This window comes from Oncorhynchus gorbuscha, unplaced genomic scaffold (genome assembly GCF_021184085.1).
Source record: "Oncorhynchus gorbuscha isolate QuinsamMale2020 ecotype Even-year unplaced genomic scaffold, OgorEven_v1.0 Un_scaffold_1239, whole genome shotgun sequence".
NCBI classification, from domain to species: domain Eukaryota; kingdom Metazoa; phylum Chordata; class Actinopteri; order Salmoniformes; family Salmonidae; genus Oncorhynchus; species Oncorhynchus gorbuscha.
In genome coordinates, this window is record NW_025746074.1 from 51,288 (window position 1) to 70,539 (window position 19,252).

At 45.0% G+C, this 19,252-nt stretch overlaps 1 protein-coding gene across 2 annotated transcripts; it reads left to right on the forward strand.

The window, feature by feature from the left end:
* The first annotated feature begins 3,552 nt into the window (after positions 1-3,552).
* LOC124021881 (gastrula zinc finger protein XlCGF57.1-like) lies at positions 3,553-18,725 on the forward strand. 2 transcript variants are annotated; one of them, XM_046337022.1, is made up of 4 exons: positions 3,553-3,566; positions 4,869-5,480; positions 7,929-8,965; positions 18,407-18,725. In XM_046337022.1, exons 2-4 carry the CDS (start codon positions 5,187-5,189, stop codon positions 18,435-18,437), a joined length of 1,362 nt encoding a protein of 453 aa, XP_046192978.1. In that variant the 5' UTR covers positions 3,553-3,566; positions 4,869-5,186; the 3' UTR covers positions 18,438-18,725. The 2 variants fall into 2 exon arrangements, with proteins under 2 accessions (XP_046192978.1, XP_046192977.1); XM_046337021.1 differs by lacking the exon at positions 3,553-3,566 and having other exon boundaries at positions 4,868-5,480.
* Positions 18,726-19,252: the final 527 nt, after the last annotated feature.

Sequence of the window (19,252 nt, forward strand, 5' to 3'; positions counted from 1 at the left end):
GAAGGTCCTCAGCCAACAGTAACCATGGAGAGAAGTGGAAGGTCCTCAACCAACAGTAACAATGGAGAGAAGTGGAAGGTCCTCAGCCAACAGTAACAATGGAGAGAAGTGGAAGGTCCTCAACCAACACTAACAATGGAGAGAAGTGGAAGGTCCTCAACCAACAGTAACAATGGAGAGAAGTGGAAGGTCCTCAACCAACAGTAACCATGGAGAGAAGTGGAAGGTCCTCAGCCAACAGTAACAATGGAGAGAAGTGGAAGGTCCTCAACCAACACTAACAATGGAGAGAAGTGGAAGGTCCTCAACCAACAGTAACCATGGAGAGAAGTGGAAGGTCCTCAGCCAACAGTAACAATGGAGAGAAGTGGAAGGTCCTCAACCAACAGTAACAATGGAGAGAAGTGGAAGGTCCTCAAACAACAGTAACAATGGAGAGAAGTGGAAGGTCCTCAACCAACAGTAACCATGGAGAGAAGTGGAAGGTCCTCAGCCAACAGTAACAATGGAGAGAAGTGGAAGGTCCTCAACCAACAGTAACAATGGAGAGAAGTGGAAGGTCCTCAACCAACAGTATCAATGGAGAGAAGTGGAAGGTCCTCAACCAACAGTAACCATGGAGAGAAGTGGAAGGTCCTCAACCAACAGTAACAATGGAGAGAAGTGGAAGGTCCTCAACCAACAGTAACAATGGAGAGAAGTGGAAGGTCCTCAACCAACAGTAACAATGGAGAGAAGTGGAAGGTCCTCAACCAACAGTAACAATGGAGAGAAGTGGAAGGTCCTCAACCAACAGTAACAATGGAGAGAAGTGGAAGGTCCTCAACCAACAGTAACACTGGAGAGAAGTGGAAGGTCCTCAGCCAACAGTAACAATGGAGAGAAGTGGAAGGTCCTCAACCAACAGTAACACTGGAGAGAAGTGGAAGGTCCTCAGCCAACAGTAACAATGGAGAGAAGTGGAAGGTCCTCAACCAACAGTAACAATGGAGAGAAGTGGAAGGTCCTCAGCCAACAGTAACAATGGAGAGAAGTGGAAGGTATGTGTGTATGAAAGTGTGTAGATATATGTGAAGGCCCTCCTTAGCGCCCCCACCCCTCTTCCCCCGCACAGTTGTGAGCTATAATTTGAATAAAGCTGATTTTAAACACAACAAACTCATGTCAGGAAAAGACAAAAGGTGAAACTAATCTACGCCTGTTCTGATAAAAACCTCTGGGCATTTAGCCTCGGGGGATGCCTTGCTTATCCACACCCTCCTTCCTTGCTCCTGCCCTGCCTCTTCCACCAATCCATTTGTTTTTATGGACAGAAAAGAGCAGGTGCTCTGAGCTGTCCGATCAGGTCCGTTGTCTATTGTCTGCTCTGACACACTGGCTTCTGTGACAGCATAGGCAACACCGTTAAGGGCCACATCTCCATTCCACTTCTATGAGTTAGTAATCCAACTGAAAGTGTGCCTGCCTTCATGTTCCAATCCAACCAGAAGTACACATGGTCGTCCATACGGGAGAGAAACATGACAAATGCACAAAGTGAGAAAGGCTTTAGTGGGTCTTTTTTTTGCTCTTCGTTTCCAAATCATCCTGAAGTATCTACCAATGTATTGTGTAGCTCAATGAAGTTACTTATAGGTGAACTGGACATGAAGCGTGAAAATGATTAGGTACCATTGACGTGCATTGGATTCGTGCCGTAAATGCTAAAAAGTTAGCTTTTGAAACAGTGACCAGGTAAACAACACCAAAGCATCTGTTGCTGTCATAGCTGGTCCATAGACTGCTGAATGTCATGTGGGTGAACTATCCAAGTCCTGGTCTAAAGAGCAAGAGAACTGTTGGTTATTAGCCTATAGGACTAGCTAGGTTTAATCTGTGTCCGGGAAGTCGTCCCTCACTGTTGTAAATCAAACCCCTCCACAGTGTCAGTGTTGAGTCTGGCCCTGATTGGTAACACTGGCCAGGGTCGGGGTGCAGCAGGAAACGCCATCCTGGTCAGAGAGGCGTTCTGAGGCGTTCTTCTCTCTGGTTGCCGTGACAACAGAGTGCCAGTGTTGGACCGGGCCAGCTGTTGCTACCGCTATGGGACCGACCCCCCCCCCCCCCCCCCCCCCGCTGCCGACATGTCACCGTCATCGACACACCTTGCATTTCCACGGAAACGGCGCAGGGCAGAGTGTGTTGTTCTCGCCGCCCACCCCTGGTGACAGGGGGTGAGGTTCCAGAGGATACCTCATGAGGTGGATCCAGGAGAACTTTAGAGAAGTCTTTAATGTACACCATGGTGCTGTTCACTGGGGAGACCAGCTAGAGGGGAGACAGAGGGGAGACCAGTTAGGGGAGACCACAAACAGACCACTAGAGGGGAGACCGACTAGAGGGGAGATTGTAGAGGGGAGACAGGCAGTTAGAGGGGATCTTCGGCTAGAGGGGAGACCAGCTAGGGGGAGACCAGCTAGAGGGGAGACCAGTGGAGGACCTACTGAAGGACAACAGTCAACTGCTACAACTAATCAGTAGCCTGCAGGGGCAGATATCATGTCTTCAACAACAAGGAGAAAGGTGACCACAGTCACTGAGCTGCTGGAAAGAGAGAGGAGATGGTGGAAACCACTTCAATGTCAACACACCCAGTAAGGGAGAAAGAAGGGTCTGGTGGTCACCATGGGGATGTTAGTGGCAGTTGGAGCTGTGTTCAAATTGATGGTTGATGACTTATGGAGCAAAATACAAGATGGTGGGAACTTGGAGAGAAACAGACAATGAAAGGTTGACTACTGAGAGAATGATTATCAATGTGTTACTACTAAATTAGAGCTTTGATCCAAGCTGGTTAGACTCATTCCTGTAATTTATGTGAGTGTGAATTATAGTCATATGTCATTCAAGGAGAAAATATTAAGCAATACTGTATCATGCATTGTTTTATCTAACACATTTGTATGCTGATATAAAATTATGTAAAAAATAATTATATCAAATGATGGGAAAAAAATTAAATACATATAATATAATAATAATATATGCCATTTAGCAGACGCTTTTATCCAAAGCGACTTACAGTCATGTGTGCATACATTTAAAATAAATCAGAATTAGCGTATAATTTTATGACCAAATAAAATGATTTTAAAAAATGAATGAAAAGCAAATCTATACTGTCTCTTCAAACAGTAGATACGTGTATTACCATGTGGATTTACGAACAGATAGTTATTTCACTGACAGTACACGTACAAATGATAATGGGCAACCCATGAGAATTAGGGGGGTCGGTCTATCTTTATCTCTTATAGAGCATACTTGGAAATGGGCCGATATGTCTGATTCATCCGATCCGCTAGGTGGCAGCATTGAGAATGTGGACGTCGAACAAAATCAGCAGAACCAGTCACTACTTCCTTTGCGCTGTGGATTCATGTGCGTTATTGTTTATCTTTGAATGCAAATGTGTTTATTGCAAACTGGGATTGCAATTATTTCCTGATATAACTGTACTGGCTTCTCAGTAAACCGACTCTGAACACCCATGATGCCCGCCTCAGATTGTTTCCTTGTCTCTGCAGGTAGCTATCTGATGTCTCTTGTAGTAGTAACTAGCTATCTGGTCCAGCTGATGTTTAGCTAGCTATCTGATGTCTCTTGTAGTAGTAACTAGCTATCTGGTCCAGCTGATGTTTAGCTAGCTCTGGTCCAGCTGATGTTTAGCTAGCTCTGGTCCAGCTGATGTTTACCTAGCTCTGGTCCAGCTGATGTTTACCTAGCTCTGGTCCAGCTGATGTTTAGCTAGCTCTGGTCCAGCTGATGTTTACCTAGCTCTGGTCCAGCTGATGTTTACCTAGCTCTGGTCCAGCTGATGTTTAGCTAGCTCTGGTCCAGCTGATGTTTAGCTAGCTCTGGTCCAGCTGATGTTTAGCTAGCTCTGGTCCAGCTGATGTTTAGCTAGCTCTGGTCCAGCTGATGTTCACCTAGCTCTGGTCCAGCTGATGTTCACCTAGCTCTGGTCCAGCTGATGTTTACCTAGCTCTGGTCCAGCTGATGTTTTAGCTCTGGTCCAGCTGATGTTTAGCTAGCTCTGGTCCAGCTGATGTTTACCTAGCTCTGGTCCAGCTGATGTTTACCTAGCTCTGGTCCAGCTGATGTTTACCTAGCTCTGGTCCAGCTGATGTTTAGCTAGCTCTGGTCCAGCTGATGTTTACCTAGCTCTGGTCCAGCTGATGTTTAGCTAGCTCTGGTCCAGCTGATGTTTAGCTAGCTCTGGTCCAGCTGATGTTTACCTAGCTCTGGTCCAGTCCGTGTAACTCTATTTAGGAACAACTCGTTGTCTTTGCGCGATTAGACCAGAGCAAGCTGACCAAACGTCATAAATCAGCCAATCAACTGAATAACTACAGTAGCTATAGCTTTCCACAATGCAAGCTATCAAATAAACTTCGCTTTACGTATCTGTCGAGTTAATTGTCAGTATGTAATCAATGCATTATTCATCCAAAAGTAACTAAGGTACTGCTTCGTTTTGCACCAACATAATACATTTGGTAGACGTTTTTTTAATCTTTAAAAGAGACCTCTCTTGCAGCAAAATGTAGTGTTGAATTTCACAATTAAGATCTATTTATCCTACAATGATTTCATAGATTTTTAGGTTAATGATGTGAAAGGTTTGAAAACCAGTCAGGTGGTCTTTCTCACCAATAATAGTTGATTTAATATATCTACTTTGGAGAGCTAATGCTATTGGATTCCTTATTCTTAGTTAATTTGATTGAGTCTAATTTATACTCTTAAATCTTACGATGTAGGCTTAATTTTCTCAATTCTAGTATTCTTATTTACTTTCTCTCCATTGAATCCATTATTTCTTACAGATGATGACCAGCTCTGTCTTTAAAGGAGAGGACAAGACATCTCCCACATGGTTCCATCCTAGAGCTACAAGACCCTGAGACGTCATTAACAGAACAAGTTTCTCTGCCCAGATTGAGACGAGGGGTAATGTTCCCCTACTCAGATGTTATTTCATCAACCATTGCTATAACATGATGTGGTTAGTTGAAACTTAAAATACATATCCAGGTGTTGTGAGATCAGGCGTCAGCAACTTCTGAGCAGAGGAACGCGCCTTACATCAACTCAAAATAGAGGGAGGAGATTCTCTGCATAGCGTTAACCTGAATCATCTCAAGATGGCTGCTATCGTGAGACTCCACAGACTAACGAAGGATCAACTGTCTCTCGCTGCTCAGAAGAACAATAACAAACCAGGCAGAAAACCAACGAAGAAGAAAAACTCCACCACCACCAGAGGAAGGAACCAATCCACAGGAAAAGGAAACAACTCTGCTGACAGTGAAAGTGTTTCTAGCCAGGTATCATCGACCCCTAAGTGGTGGGGTCGTCCCAAGGGAAGCAAAAACAAACCCAAGATAAGTCTACAACTCTCCAGCGCCATCTTGAGGCCTGACGAGGTAAAACAAGAGGTAGGTTTAAAATTCTGCCTTTTAAATTAACATTTAATTGAGATATTGTATAGCATTTGTATCTGTCTGTGTGAATGTTACAGCTACATGTTTTACTAGATATCTGTCTGTGTGAATGTTACAGCTATATGTTTACTAGATATCTGTCTGTGTGAATGTTACAGCTATATGTTTACTAGATATCTGTCTGTGTGAATGTTACAGCTATATGTTTACTAGATATCTGTCTGTGTGAATGTTGCAGCTATATGTTTACTAGATATCTGTCTGTGTGAAGATATGTTTACTAGATATCTGTCTGTGTGAATATTACAGCTATATGTTTACTCGATATCTGTCTGTGTGAATGTTACAGCTATATGTTTACTAGATGTCTGTCTGTGTGAATGTTGCAGCTATATGTTTACTAGATATCTGTCTGTGTGAATGTTACAGCTATATGTTTACTAGATATCTGTCTGTGAATATTACAGCTATATGTTTACTCGATATCTGTCTGTGTGAATGTTACAGCTATATGTTTACTAGATGTCTGTCTGTGTGAATGTTACAGCTATATGTTTACTAGATATCTGTCTGTGGAATGTCGAATGCAGCTATATGTTTACTCGATATCTGGTCTGTGTGAATGTTACAGCTATATGTTTACTCGATATCTGTCTGTGTGAATGTTACAGCTATATGTTTACTAGATATGTCTGTGTGAATGTTACAGCTATATGTTTACTAGATATCTGTCTGTGTGAATGTTTGTTTACAGATATCTGTTTGAATGTTACAGCTATATGTTTACTAGATGTCTGTCTGTGTGAATGTTGCTATATGTAGATATGTTGCAGCTATATGTTTACTCGATATCTGTCTGTGTGAATGTTGCAGCTATACACTACCAGTCAAAAGTTTAGAACACCTACTCATTCAAGGTTTTTCTTTATTTTTACTATTTTCTACATTGTGGGAGAATAGTGAAGACATCAAAACTATTAAATAAACATATGGAATCATGTAGTAACCAAAAGTAACCACAAAGCAAAATATATTTGAGATTCTTCAAGTAGCCACCCGTTGCCTTGATGACAGCTTTGCACACGCTTGGCATTCTCTCAACCAGCTTCATGAGGTAGTCACCTGGAGTGCATTTCAATTAGCAGGTGTGCCTTGTTAAAAGTTACATTTGTGGAATTTCGTTCCTCAATGCGTTTGAGCCAATCAGTTTTGTTGTGACAAGGGGGGGGGGGGGGTAAACAGAAGACAGCCCTATTTGGTAAAAGACCAAGTTCATATTATGGCAAGAACAGCTCAAATAAGCAAAGGGAAACAACAGACCCTTACTTTAAGAGATGAAGGTCAGTCAATGTGGAAATTGTCAAAAACTTTGAATGTTTCTTCACGTGCAGTCGCAAGAAACCTGAGTTACATCTGTTGCAGAGGACAAGTTCATTAGAGTTACCAGGCTCAGATTGCAGCCCAAATAAATGCTTCAAAGTTCAAGTAACAGTCACATCTCAACATCAACTGTTCAGAGGAGACTGTGTGAATCAGGCCTTTATGGTCGAATTGCTGCAAAGAAACCACTACTAAAGGACACCAACAAGAAGAAGAGACTTGCTTGGGCCAAGAAACACGAGCAACAGACATTAGACCGGTGGAAATGTGTCCTTTGGTCTGGAGTCCAAATTGGAGATTTTTGGTTCCAACCGCTGTGTCTTTGTGAGATGCGGTGTGGGTGAATGGATGATCTCCCCATGTGTATTTTCCACCGTGAAGCCTGGAGGAGGAGGTGTTATGGTGTGGGTGTGCTTCGCTGGTGACACTGTCTGTGATTTATGTAGAATTCAAGGCACACTTACTTAACCAACGTGGCTACCACAGCATTCTGCAGTGATACGCCTTCACATCTGGTTTGCGCTTAGTGGGACTATCATTTGTTTTTCAACAGGACAATGACCCAACACACCTCCAGGCTGTGTAAGGGCTATTTTACCAAGAAGGAGAGTGATGGAGTGCTGCCTCAGATGACCTGGCCTCCACAATCCCCCGACCTCAACCAAATTGAGATGGTCCTTCTAGACTGTTGGAAAAGCATTCCAGGTGAAGCTGGTTGAGAGAATGGCAATAGTGTGCAAAGCTGTCATGGCAAAGGGTGGCTATTTGAAAAATCTAAAATATTTTGATTTGTTTAACACTTTTTTGCTTACATGATTCCATATGTGTTATTTCATAGTTTTGATGTCTTCACTATTATTATACAATGTAGAAAATAGTAAAAGGAAATAAAGAAAACCCCTTGAAGTAGGTGTTCTAAAAATGTTGACTGGTAGTGTATGTTTACTATATATATGTCTGTGTGAATGTTGCAGGTATATATTTTACTAGATATCTTTATGTATCATACGACCACCACTGAAGTTTCCTCTTAGAAAATAAAGCTATTCTGTTCTAAACCAGGTGAAACAAGAGATGGACGAGCTGCCTATCGGGACAAGAAGTGATGAACACTGGTTGAACTCTGTGAAGACAGAGAGCTACGACCCAGAGATGGGTAACACCAGGGGACCTACAGAGAGCGACCCCAGGACAGATGCACATCACCTGGGTATCAAGACGGAGGATGCCCCCCTGTACCACCAGGATGGAGGGAGGCGGCTGCGGTCGTCTACCGTTCAGATGTTCAATCTGGCTGCGTTGAGTTCTGAGCCAGAATGGTGGCCTCGCAACCAGAAGGTCCGCCGGTTCCCTTGTCCAGACTGTGGCCAGAAGTTCTTCTCCAAAACCACGCTGGAGTTACACTCCCGGATCCACACCCAGTACCAGCCGTACTCCTGTGAGGTGTGCCATAAAACCTTCTCCCGGAAAGGCGGTCTGGTCGAGCACCGACCAATCCACGAGGCGGAACGCCCCTTCGCCTGCCTCCAATGCGGCAGAACCTTCACATTCAAATCCAACCTGACCCGCCACATGCGGTTCCACAGCGACGCGCGGCCTTACGTCTGCTCCCAGTGCGGCCACGGCTTCAAGATCTCCGCCCAACTCAAGAGCCACATGATTTCCCACAGCGGGTATAAGCCGTACGTGTGCCCGGAGTGCGGCCAGAGTTTCGTCCGTTACATGAGTCTCAAGTATCACCGGCTGAGCCACACCGGCGAGCGCCCGCTGTCCTGCCCAGAGTGTCCCATGACCTTTGCCCGGCCGCACACCCTTATGATCCACCGGCGACAGCACACCGGGGAGACGCCGTTCTCTTGCCAGGACTGTGGGAAGAGGTTCAAACAGGGGTGCCAACTGAAAGACCACGTCAGAAGGAAACACACAGGGGAGAAACCATACAAATGCTCTGAGTGTGACAAGTGCTTCGTCACTTCGGCGTCTCGTAAAGTGCACATGGTTGTCCACACAGGAGAGAAGCCATACAAATGCACAGAGTGCTGTAGGAGCTACAGTCAGAGTGGGGGCCTGAAGAGGCACAGGTGTGAGCAGCAAACCAGGTGAGCGGAACCTTGGGGTTACGCACCAAATGGCACCCTATTCTCTAACTAGTGCACTAGGGACCATAGGGCTCTGGTCAAAAGTAGTGCACTATATAGGGAATAGGGCTCTGGCCAAAAGTAGTGCACTATATAGGGAATAGAGCTCTGGCCAAAAGTAGTGCACTATATAGGGAATAGGGCTCTGGTCTAAAGTAGTGTACTATATAGGGACTAGGGCTCTGGTCTAAAGTAGTGCACTATATAGGGAATAGGGCTCTGGTCTAAAGTAGTGCACTATATAGGGAATAGGGCTCTGGTCAAAGTAGTGCACTATATAGGGAATAGGGCTCTGGTCTAAAGTAGTGCACTATATAGGGAATAGGGCTCTGGTCTAAAGTAGTGCACTATATAGGGAATAGGGCTCTGGTCTAAAGTAGTGCACTATATAGGGAATAGGGCTCTGGTCTAAAGTAGTGCACTATATAGGGAATAGGGCTCTGGTCTAAAGTAGTGCACTATATAGGGAATAGGGCTCTGGTCTAAAGTAGTGCACTATATAGGGAATAGGGCTCTGGTCTAAAGTAGTGCACTATATAGGGAATAGGGCTCTGGTCTAAAGTAGTGCACTATATAGGGAATAGGGCTCTGGTCTAAAGTAGTGCACTATATAGGGAGCCATTTGAGACGTCGACCCAGTGTTCTGAGTGTAGGAACTGGAGAGTGGATCCTTAAAGCAGTACAAATCAAAATCAAATGTATTTATAAAGCCCTTTGTACATCAGCTGATATCTCAAAGTGCTGTACACAAACCCAGCCTAAAACCCCAAACAGCAAGCAATGCAGGTGTAGAAGCACGGTGGCTAGGAAAAACTCCCTAGAAAGGCCAAAACCTAGGAAGAAACCTAGAGAGGAACCAGGCTATGAGGGGTGGCCAGTCCTCTTCTGGCTGTGCCAGGTGGAGATTATAACAGAACATGGCCGAGATGTTCATAAATGACCAGTAGGGTCAAATAATAATAATCACAGTGGTTGTAGAGGGTGCAACAGGTCAACACCTCAGGAGTAAATGTCAGTTGGCTTTTCATAGCCGATCATTAAGAGTATCTCTACCACTCCTGCTGTCTCTAGAGAGTTGAAAACAGCAGGTCTGGGACAGGTAGCACGTCCGGTGAACAGGTCAGGGTTCCATAGCCACAGGCAGAACAGGTGTAAGCAGCCACGTAGATGACAGAAGCCAGGTGAGAGGATTCTCAGGTGTCCTGAGTTGGGAAACTGGCCTTTTGTTTATGCAGGATTTGAAGGAGCAATCTGGGATTGGTACATGCATACATATTTTTTAAACTTTGATTCTTGAAGAATATAACTTAGAAATAAATGCCTCTTGAATTTAGTTAAATTGTCTGACCCCATCAGAACTCTAAATATTTGATTACATCACCAGGGAAAACAATGGGCTGTTCCATTGACTGTTCTTTCAGTTATTGAACCCTCAATAGACTGTTCTATCAGTTATTGAACCCTCAATAGGCTGTTCCATTGACTGTTCTTTCAGTTATTGAACCCTCAATAGACTGTTCTATCAGTTATTGAACCCTCAATAGGCTGTTCCATTGACTGTTCTATCAGTTATTGAACCCTCTATAGGCTGTTCCATTGACTGTTCTATCAGTTATTGAACCCTATATAGGCTGTTCCATTGACTGTTCTATCAGTTATTGAACCCTCTATAGGCTGTTCCATTGACTGTTCTATCAGTTATTGAACCCTCAATAGACTGTTCTATCAGTTATTGAACCCTCAATAGGCTGTTCCATTGACTGTTCTATCAGTTATTGAACCCTCAATAGGTTGACCTGTTTTCCCTGTGATGCAGTCCCACTCTCACCTGATGTGTGATGTGAAGTTGCGGGACGGTTTCCCCAGACGCAGATTAAGCCAAGTCCTGGAACTAAAAGCAGGAGAATCTCCAGTGTAATAGGTTTTTATCCTAAGCGCCAGGCTGAATCTGTGGTAACCGGTCCTCCATGTTGTAAAACAGTCTTTGTATTGAAACTTCAAATCAAATTTGATTTGTCACATACACATGGTTAGCAGATGTTAATGGTCACGTACACATGGTTAGCAGATGTTAATGGTCTCGTACACATGGTTAGCAGATGTTAATGGTCACGTACACATGGTTAGCAGATGTTATTGGTCTCGTACACATGGTTAGCAGATGTTAATGGTCTCGTACACATGGTTAGCAGATGTTAATGGTCACGTACACATGGTTAGCAGATGTTATTGGTCTCGTACACATGGTTAGCAGATGTTATTGGTCTCGTACACATGGTTAGCAGATGTTAATGGTCTCGTACACATGGTTAGCAGATGTTATTGGTCACATACACATGGTTAGCAGTTGTTAATGGTCTCGTACACATGGTTAGCAGATGTTATTGGTCACATACACATGGTTAGCAGATGTTAATGGTCTCATACACATGGTTAGCAGATGTTATTGGTCACATACACATGGTTAGCAAATGTTATTGGTCTCATACACATGGTTAGCAAATGTTATTGGTCTCATACACATGGTTAGCAGATGTTATTGGTCTCATACACATGGTTAGCAGATGTTAATGGTCTCATACACATGGTTAGCAGATGTTAATGGTCACATACACATGGTTAGCAGATGTTAATGGTCACATACACATGGTTAGCAGATGTTAATGGTCACATACACATGGTTAGCAGATGTTAATGGTCACATACACATGGTTAGCAGATGGTCACATACATGGTTAGCAGATGTTAATACACATGGTTAGCAGATGTTAATGGTCACATACACATGGTTAGCAGATGTTAATGGTCTCATACACATGGTTAGCAGATGTTAATGGTCTCATACACATGGTTAGCAGATGTTAATGGTCTCATACACATGGTTAGCAGATGTTATTGGTCTCATACACATGGTTAGCAGATGTTAATGGTCTCATACACATGGTTAGCAGATGTTAATGGTCTCATACACATGGTTAGCAGATGTTAATGCGAGTGTAGCGAAATGCTTTGCATAAAAAAACATGCATCTACTATTAATGGCATGGTTGAGACTGAAAGCCTTCTTACACCTCTACACCTGCATTGCTTGCTGTTTGGGGTTTTAGAATGGGTTTCTGTACAGCACGTTGAGATATCAGCTGATGTAAGAAGGGCTTTATAAATACATTTGATTTGATGATTATTAGGATGTATAGAACAGGTTGTATCATGATGATGGGTGGAACGGAGTAAATGGAATGGATTGTAACACAGTGGAACGGAGTAAATGGAATGGATTCTAACACAGTGGAACGGAGTAAATGGAATGGATTCTAACACAGTGGAACGGAGTAAATGGAATGGATTCTAACACAGTGGAACGGAGTATATGGAATGGATTCTAACACAGTGGAACGGAGTAAATGGAATGGATTCTAACACATGGAAACCATGGAAACCGTGTGTGATGCCATTCCACCTATTCCACTCCATCCATTACCACAAGCCCGTCCTCCCCAATTAAGGTGCCACCAGCCTCCTGTGGTGCCATGGTTATGTCATTTATGCCCAAGTGATTAATAGAACTGATCAATAAGCGTGTTGGTGAGTGATAAGGGCCAGTCAGAAAGAGAAGGCCGTAAAAGGGCTGGTTTATACAACACTGACAGGTTCAGGGACGCTCTCTAAGGAATGATGGAGGAGATTACAATGTAACTGAAGAATCACACTGCTTAAAAGGTGAGATCCCTTTTGGCTACTAAACCAGAGCCATGTCTTACGTATCCAGCAGGTTGGCTGTAGGGAGGATCTATGTGACATTTTGCTTTGACCTTTGACCTTGTAGCCTAACGGGGCAGTTGAAGGGCACTACGGAACACGCCAGCACTGCATGAACTTTAAACTTGAGAGTTGACTAAAAGTAGATGTATGAATCTGCTATGTTCTGAGCAAACTAAAATGGACTACGAATGAATATATATTTTTTACTTATACTGATTAAGGAGGTATATTAAAGACTTAAAAACAATAAGAAATATAACAGGAATCCATTTCAAATTGCTGCAATATTGCTTGCTATAAGTTACAATGGGACAAGATGTCCCATAACATATTCAGTCATTTGGTGACATGTTTTTCTTGAAGCGACTTTTTAAAATTTGTATTAACTCTCAGTAGACAACGTATTTTTTATTTTATTTTTTATTTCACCTTTATTTAACCAGGTAGGCTAGTTGAGAACAAGTTCTCATTTGCAACTGCGACCTGGCCAAGATAAAGCATAGCAGTGTGAGCAGACAACAGACAACACAGAGTTGAGTAAACCACACCGGTTTCATTGATGAGGTCATTCCATGGCACTTCCTGTAACCCCTTGATAATGGCTGACCTTGGCTTCGACCTCAGCTCTTCAGACTGTCTCAGGGAGATATACAAACATGTCCAATTCACACAAGTACACACTTGAATATTTGCTTATGTCAGGAGGGAAGGAATTACTAGGAAAATAAAAATGTTTTGATAATGAACAAAAGGGAAGTAATGCTGTATCTCCTGGGCTGTCAGGAGGAGTCATAGTTGATTACCAAAATTTAGTCAAATATTCTGACGTAAAAATGTTTTAAAAAAGCTTTAAATCAATATATATAGTAGTGTTAGATTGTATTTCTAATGTTTTGATTTCACCTCTGTTACACTAAACAATAAAGAAGACTACCACAGTATGGCTGAGGTAATTAAAGAAGACTACCACAGTATGGCTGAGGTAATTAAAGAAGACTACCACAGTATGGCTGAGGTAATTAGAGGACTACCACAGTATGGCTGAGGTAATTAAGAGACTACCACAGTATGGCTGAGGTAATTAAAGAAGACTACCACAGTATGGCTGAGGTTATTAAGAAGACTACCACAGTATGGCTGAGGTAATTAAGGAGACTACCACAGTATGGCTGAGGTAATTATGGCTGAAAGAAGACTACCACAGTATGGCTGAGATAATTAGAGGAGACTACCACAGTATGGCTGAGGTAATTAGAGGAGACTACCACAGTATGGCTGAGGTAATTAGAGGAGACTACCACAGTACTACCACAGTATGGCTGAGGTAATTAAAGAAGACTACCACAGTATGGCTGAGGTAATTAGAGGAGACTACCACAGTATGGCTGAGGTAATTAAAGAAGACTACCACAGTATGGCTGAGGTAATTAAAGAAGACTACCACAGTATGGCTGAGGTTATTAGAGGAGACTACCACAGTATGGCTGAGGTAATTAAAGAAGACTACCACAGTATGGCTGAGGTAATTAAAGAAGACTACCACAGTATGGCTGAGGTAATTAGAGGAGACTACCACAGTATGGCTGAGATAATTAGAGGAGATAAAGAAGACTACCACAGTATGGCTGAGGTAATTAGAGGAGACTACCACAGTATGGCTGAGGTAATTAGGAGGACTACCACAGTATGGCTGAGGTATCAGAAGAAGACTACCACAGTATGGCTGAGGTAATTAAAGAAGACTACCACAGTATGGCTGAGGTTATTAGAGGAGACTACCACAGTATGGCTGAGGTAATTAAAGAAGACTACCACAGTATGGCTGAGGTAATTAGAGCCACCACCGTATGGCTGAAGTGAATTAGGAGACTACCACAGTATGGCTAGAGGTGATGAAGACTACCTACAGTGTGGCTGAGGTAATTAAAAGAAGACACCACAGTATGGCTGGGGTTATTAGAGGAGACTACCACAGTATGGCTGAGGTAATTAAAGAAGACTACCACAGTATGGCTGAGGTAATCAGAGGGAGACTACCACAGTATGGCTGAGGTAATTAGAGGAGACTACCACAGTATGGCTTAGGTAATTAAAGAAGACTACCACAGTATGGCTGAGGTAATTAAGACTACCACAGTATGGCTGAGGTTATTAGAGACTACCACAGTATGGCTGAGGTTATTAGAGGAGACTACCACAGTATGGCTATATTATAGAAGACTCACCACTGGTATGGCTGAGGTAATTAAAGAAGACTGTATGGCTGAGTAATTAAGAAGGCTACCACAGTATGCTGAGGCAGTGAAGAAGACTACCACAGTATGGCTGAGGTAATTAGAGGAGACTACACAGTATGGCTGAGGTAATTAGACTTATGGCTGAGGTAATTAAAGAAGACTACCACAGTATGGCTGAGGTAATTAGAGGAGACTACCACAGTATGGCTGAGGTAATTAAAGAAGACTACCACAGTATGGCTGAGGTAATTAAAGAAGACTACCACAGTATGGCTGAGGTAATTAAAGAAGACTGCCACAGTATGGCTGAGGTAATTAAAGGAGACTACCACAGTATGGCTGAGGTAATTAAAGAAGACTACCACAGTATGGCTGAGGTAATTAGAGGAGACTACCACAGTATGGCTGAGGTAATTAAAGGAGACTACCACAGTATGGCTGAGGTAATTAAAGAAGACTACCACAGTATGGCTGAGGTAATTAAAGAAGGAGACTACCACAGTATGGCTGAGGTAATTAAGAAGACTACCACAGTATGGCTGAGGTAATTAAAGAAGACTACCACAGTATGGCTGAGGTAATTAAAGGAGACTACCACAGTATGGCTGAGGTAATTAAAGAAGACTACAGTATGGCTGAGGTAATTAAAGGAAGACTACCACAGTATGGCTGAGGTAATTAGAGGAGACTACAGTATGGCTGAGGTAATTAGAGGAGACTACCACAGTAATGGCTGAGGTAATTAGGGAGACTACCACAGTATGGCTGAGGTAATTAAAGAAGACTACCACAGTATGGCTGAGGTAATTAAGAAGACTACCACAGTATGGCTGAGGTAATTAAAGAAGACTACCACAGTATGGCTGAGGTAATTAAAGAAGACTACCACAGTATGGCTGAGGTAATTAAAGAAGACTACCACAGTATGGCTGAGGTAATTAGAGGAGACTACCACAGTATGGCTGAGGTAATTAGAGGGAAGACTACCACAGTATGGCTGAGGTTATTAGAGGAGACTACCACAGTATGGCTGAGGTAATTAAAGAAGACTACCACAGTATGGCTGAGGTTATTAGAGGAGACTACCACAGTATGGCTGAGGTAATTAGTAATTAGGGAAACTGAGGTAATTAAAGAAGACCGATGGGCTCAGGTAAGAAGCCCCCTCAGAATGATGGCTTTTCATTTAGTTTTTGGTGTTATTCTTGACTTTTCCTGGTTTCAGGTTCATAGAGGAGAATATCATCACTTATAGGATTCATTTAGATTGTCTGTGATTTTCTCTGGGCAGAGCCCTTCTGGGCAGAAAGCCCCTGGCCTTCGTCAAGAGTATCAGTAGCTCAGAGAGCCTTACTGACACTCATTTAGATTGTCTGTGATTTTCTCTGGGCAGAAAGCCCCTGTCCTTGTCGTCAAGAGTATCAGTAGCTCAGAGAGCCTTACTGACACTCATTTAGATTGTCTGTGAGGTAAAACGAGGTAGGTTTAAAATTCTGGCTTTTAAATTAACATTTAATTGAGATCTTGTATTGCATTTGTATCTGTCTGTGTGAATGTTACAGTATATGTTTTACTAGACATCTTGACTGGTTTGTAAGTTTCCTCAGAAAAATAAAAGGTATTCTAATTTAAACCAGGTGAAACAAGAGATGGACGAGCTGCCTGTCGGGGCAAAAATTGAACACTGGTTGAACTCTGTGAAGCCAGAGAGCTACGACCCAGAGATGGGTAACACCAGGGGACCTACAGAGAGCGACCCCAGGACAGAAGCACATCACCTGGGTATCAAGGCAGAGGATGCCCCTCTGTACTTCCAAGATGGAAGGATACGCCTGTGGTCGGCTACCAGCCAGCAGTTCAATCTGACTGCATTCAGTCCGACCCAGAATGGCGGCCTCGCAACCAGAAGGTCCGCCGGTTTCTGTGGACGGAAGTTCTTCTCCAAACCACGCTGGAGTTCCCGCAGATCCCACACACAGTACCGGCCGTACTCCTGCGAGGTGTGCCATAAGACCTTCTCCCGAAAGCCGGCTTGGACGGCAAATTCACGATGCGGAACGTCCTTTCGTCTGCCCCCAGTGCGGCAGAACCTTCGCATTCAAATCCAACCTGACCCACCACATGCGGTAACACAGTGATGCGCAGCCCTACGTCTGCCCCAGTACAGCCAAGGCTTCAAGATCTCCGCCCACCTGAAGCGCCACATGACGGCCCACAGTGGGTGTAAACTGTACGTGTGCCCCGGAGTGTGGCCAGAGTTACATGAGTCTGAAGTATCACCGGCTGAGCCACACCGGCGAGTGCCCGCTGTCCTGCCCAGAGTGTCCCATGACCTTGCCGGGCCGCACACCCTATGATCCACCGCGACAACACACCGGAGAGACGCCGTTCTCTTGCCAGGACTGTGGGAACCAGTTCAAACAGCGGTGCAAGCTAAAAGACCACGTCAAAAGGAAACACACAGGGGAGAAACCTTACAAATGCTCAGATTGCGACAAATGCTTTGTCACTTCGGCATCCCATAATGCACACATGGTTGTCCACACCAGAGAGAAGCCGTACAAATGCATAGAGTGTGGTATTAGCTACAGTCAGAGTGGGAATCTAACGCAGCACATGAGGAGACACGCAGGGAGAACCATACAAATGCTCTGAGTGCGACAAGTGCTTTGTCAATTCTACGTTGCGTAAAGTGCACATGGTTGTCCACACAGGGGAGAAGCCGTACAAATGCACGCAGTGCGGTAAGAGCTACAGTCAACTGGGTCCCTGAAGAGGCACAGGTGTAAGAAGAAACCCAGGTGAGAGGAACCTCCGGTACATCCCAAATGCCACCCTATTCCTATTAAAGTGCACTATGGCCCACAGGGCTCTGGTCAAAAGTAGTGCACTATATGGAATAGGATGCCATTTGGGACACCGTCCCAGTGTTCTGTGTCGGAACTGAAACCCAATGGAAGTCGATCCTTAAAAATGAGCCCAGGTGAGAACCAGGTTACTCGGATTCTCCGGTGTTCTGGTAGAAACTGGACTTTGTTTATACAAGACTTAAAGGGGACAATCTGTGATTGGTACATTCATTTGGACTTTTTGGACACGTAGCCATTGATTCTTGAAAAATATCATGTATAACTGCCTCATGAACTTACTGCAGTTAAACTGTCTTACCCCAGTAGAACTCAAAATATAAGATCACCTGACCAGGGAAATCTCTAGGCCTATTCACTCTTCTATCACATATTTAAACCTCAATGAAATCAACCAAATAGGGTTTTTATCCCAGGACTAGGCCCTACTGGTACATAAAGAAGTTGTATTGAAACGGCCCAAATGGTTGACTGATGAATTGAACAGATCAATAAACTGACTTGTTTGACTGTATTGTGTGTATGTGTCTCCATAGTGGCAGCGTTGAGGCTGCTTCTGATTGGTAACACTGGGCAGGGTCAGAGTTCAGCAGGAAACACCATCATTGGCAGAGACCTTCTGAGTGGACTTCTCTATGGTTGCCATGACCACAGATTGTGAGAGTTGGACCGGGCCAGCTGCTACTACCGCTAGAGGGGTCAACCGGACGGGCCTCCCGCCACGTCGACCACACCCCGGGCCTCCCGCCACGTCGACCACACCCCGGGCCTCCCGCCACGTCGACCACACCCCGGGCCTCCCGCCACGTCGACCACACCCCGGGCCTCCCGCCACGTCGACCACACCCCGGGCCTCCCGCCTCGTCGACCACACCCCGGGCCTCCCGCCTCGTCGACCACACCCCGGGCCTCCCGCCTCGTCGACCACACCCCGGGCCTCCCGCCACGTCGACCACACCCCGGGCCTCCCGCCACGCCGACCACACCCCGGGCCTCCCGCCACGCCGACCACACCCCGGGCCTCCCGCCACGTCGACCACACCCCGGCCTCCCGCCACGTCGACCACACCCCGGGCCTCCCGCCACGCCGACCACACCCCGGGCCTCCCGCCACGTCGACCACACCCCGGGCCTCCCGCCTCGCTCGACCACACCCCGGGCCTCCCGCCACGCCGACCACACCCCGGGCCTCCCGCCTCGCCGACCACACCCCGGGCCTCCCGCCTCGTCGACCACACCCCGGGCCTCCCGCCACGCCGACCACACCCCGGGCCTCCCGCCACGCCGACCACACCCCGGGCCTCCCGCCACGCCGACCACACCCCGGGCCTCCCGCCACGTCGACCACACCCCGGGCCTCCCGCCACGCCGACCACACCCCG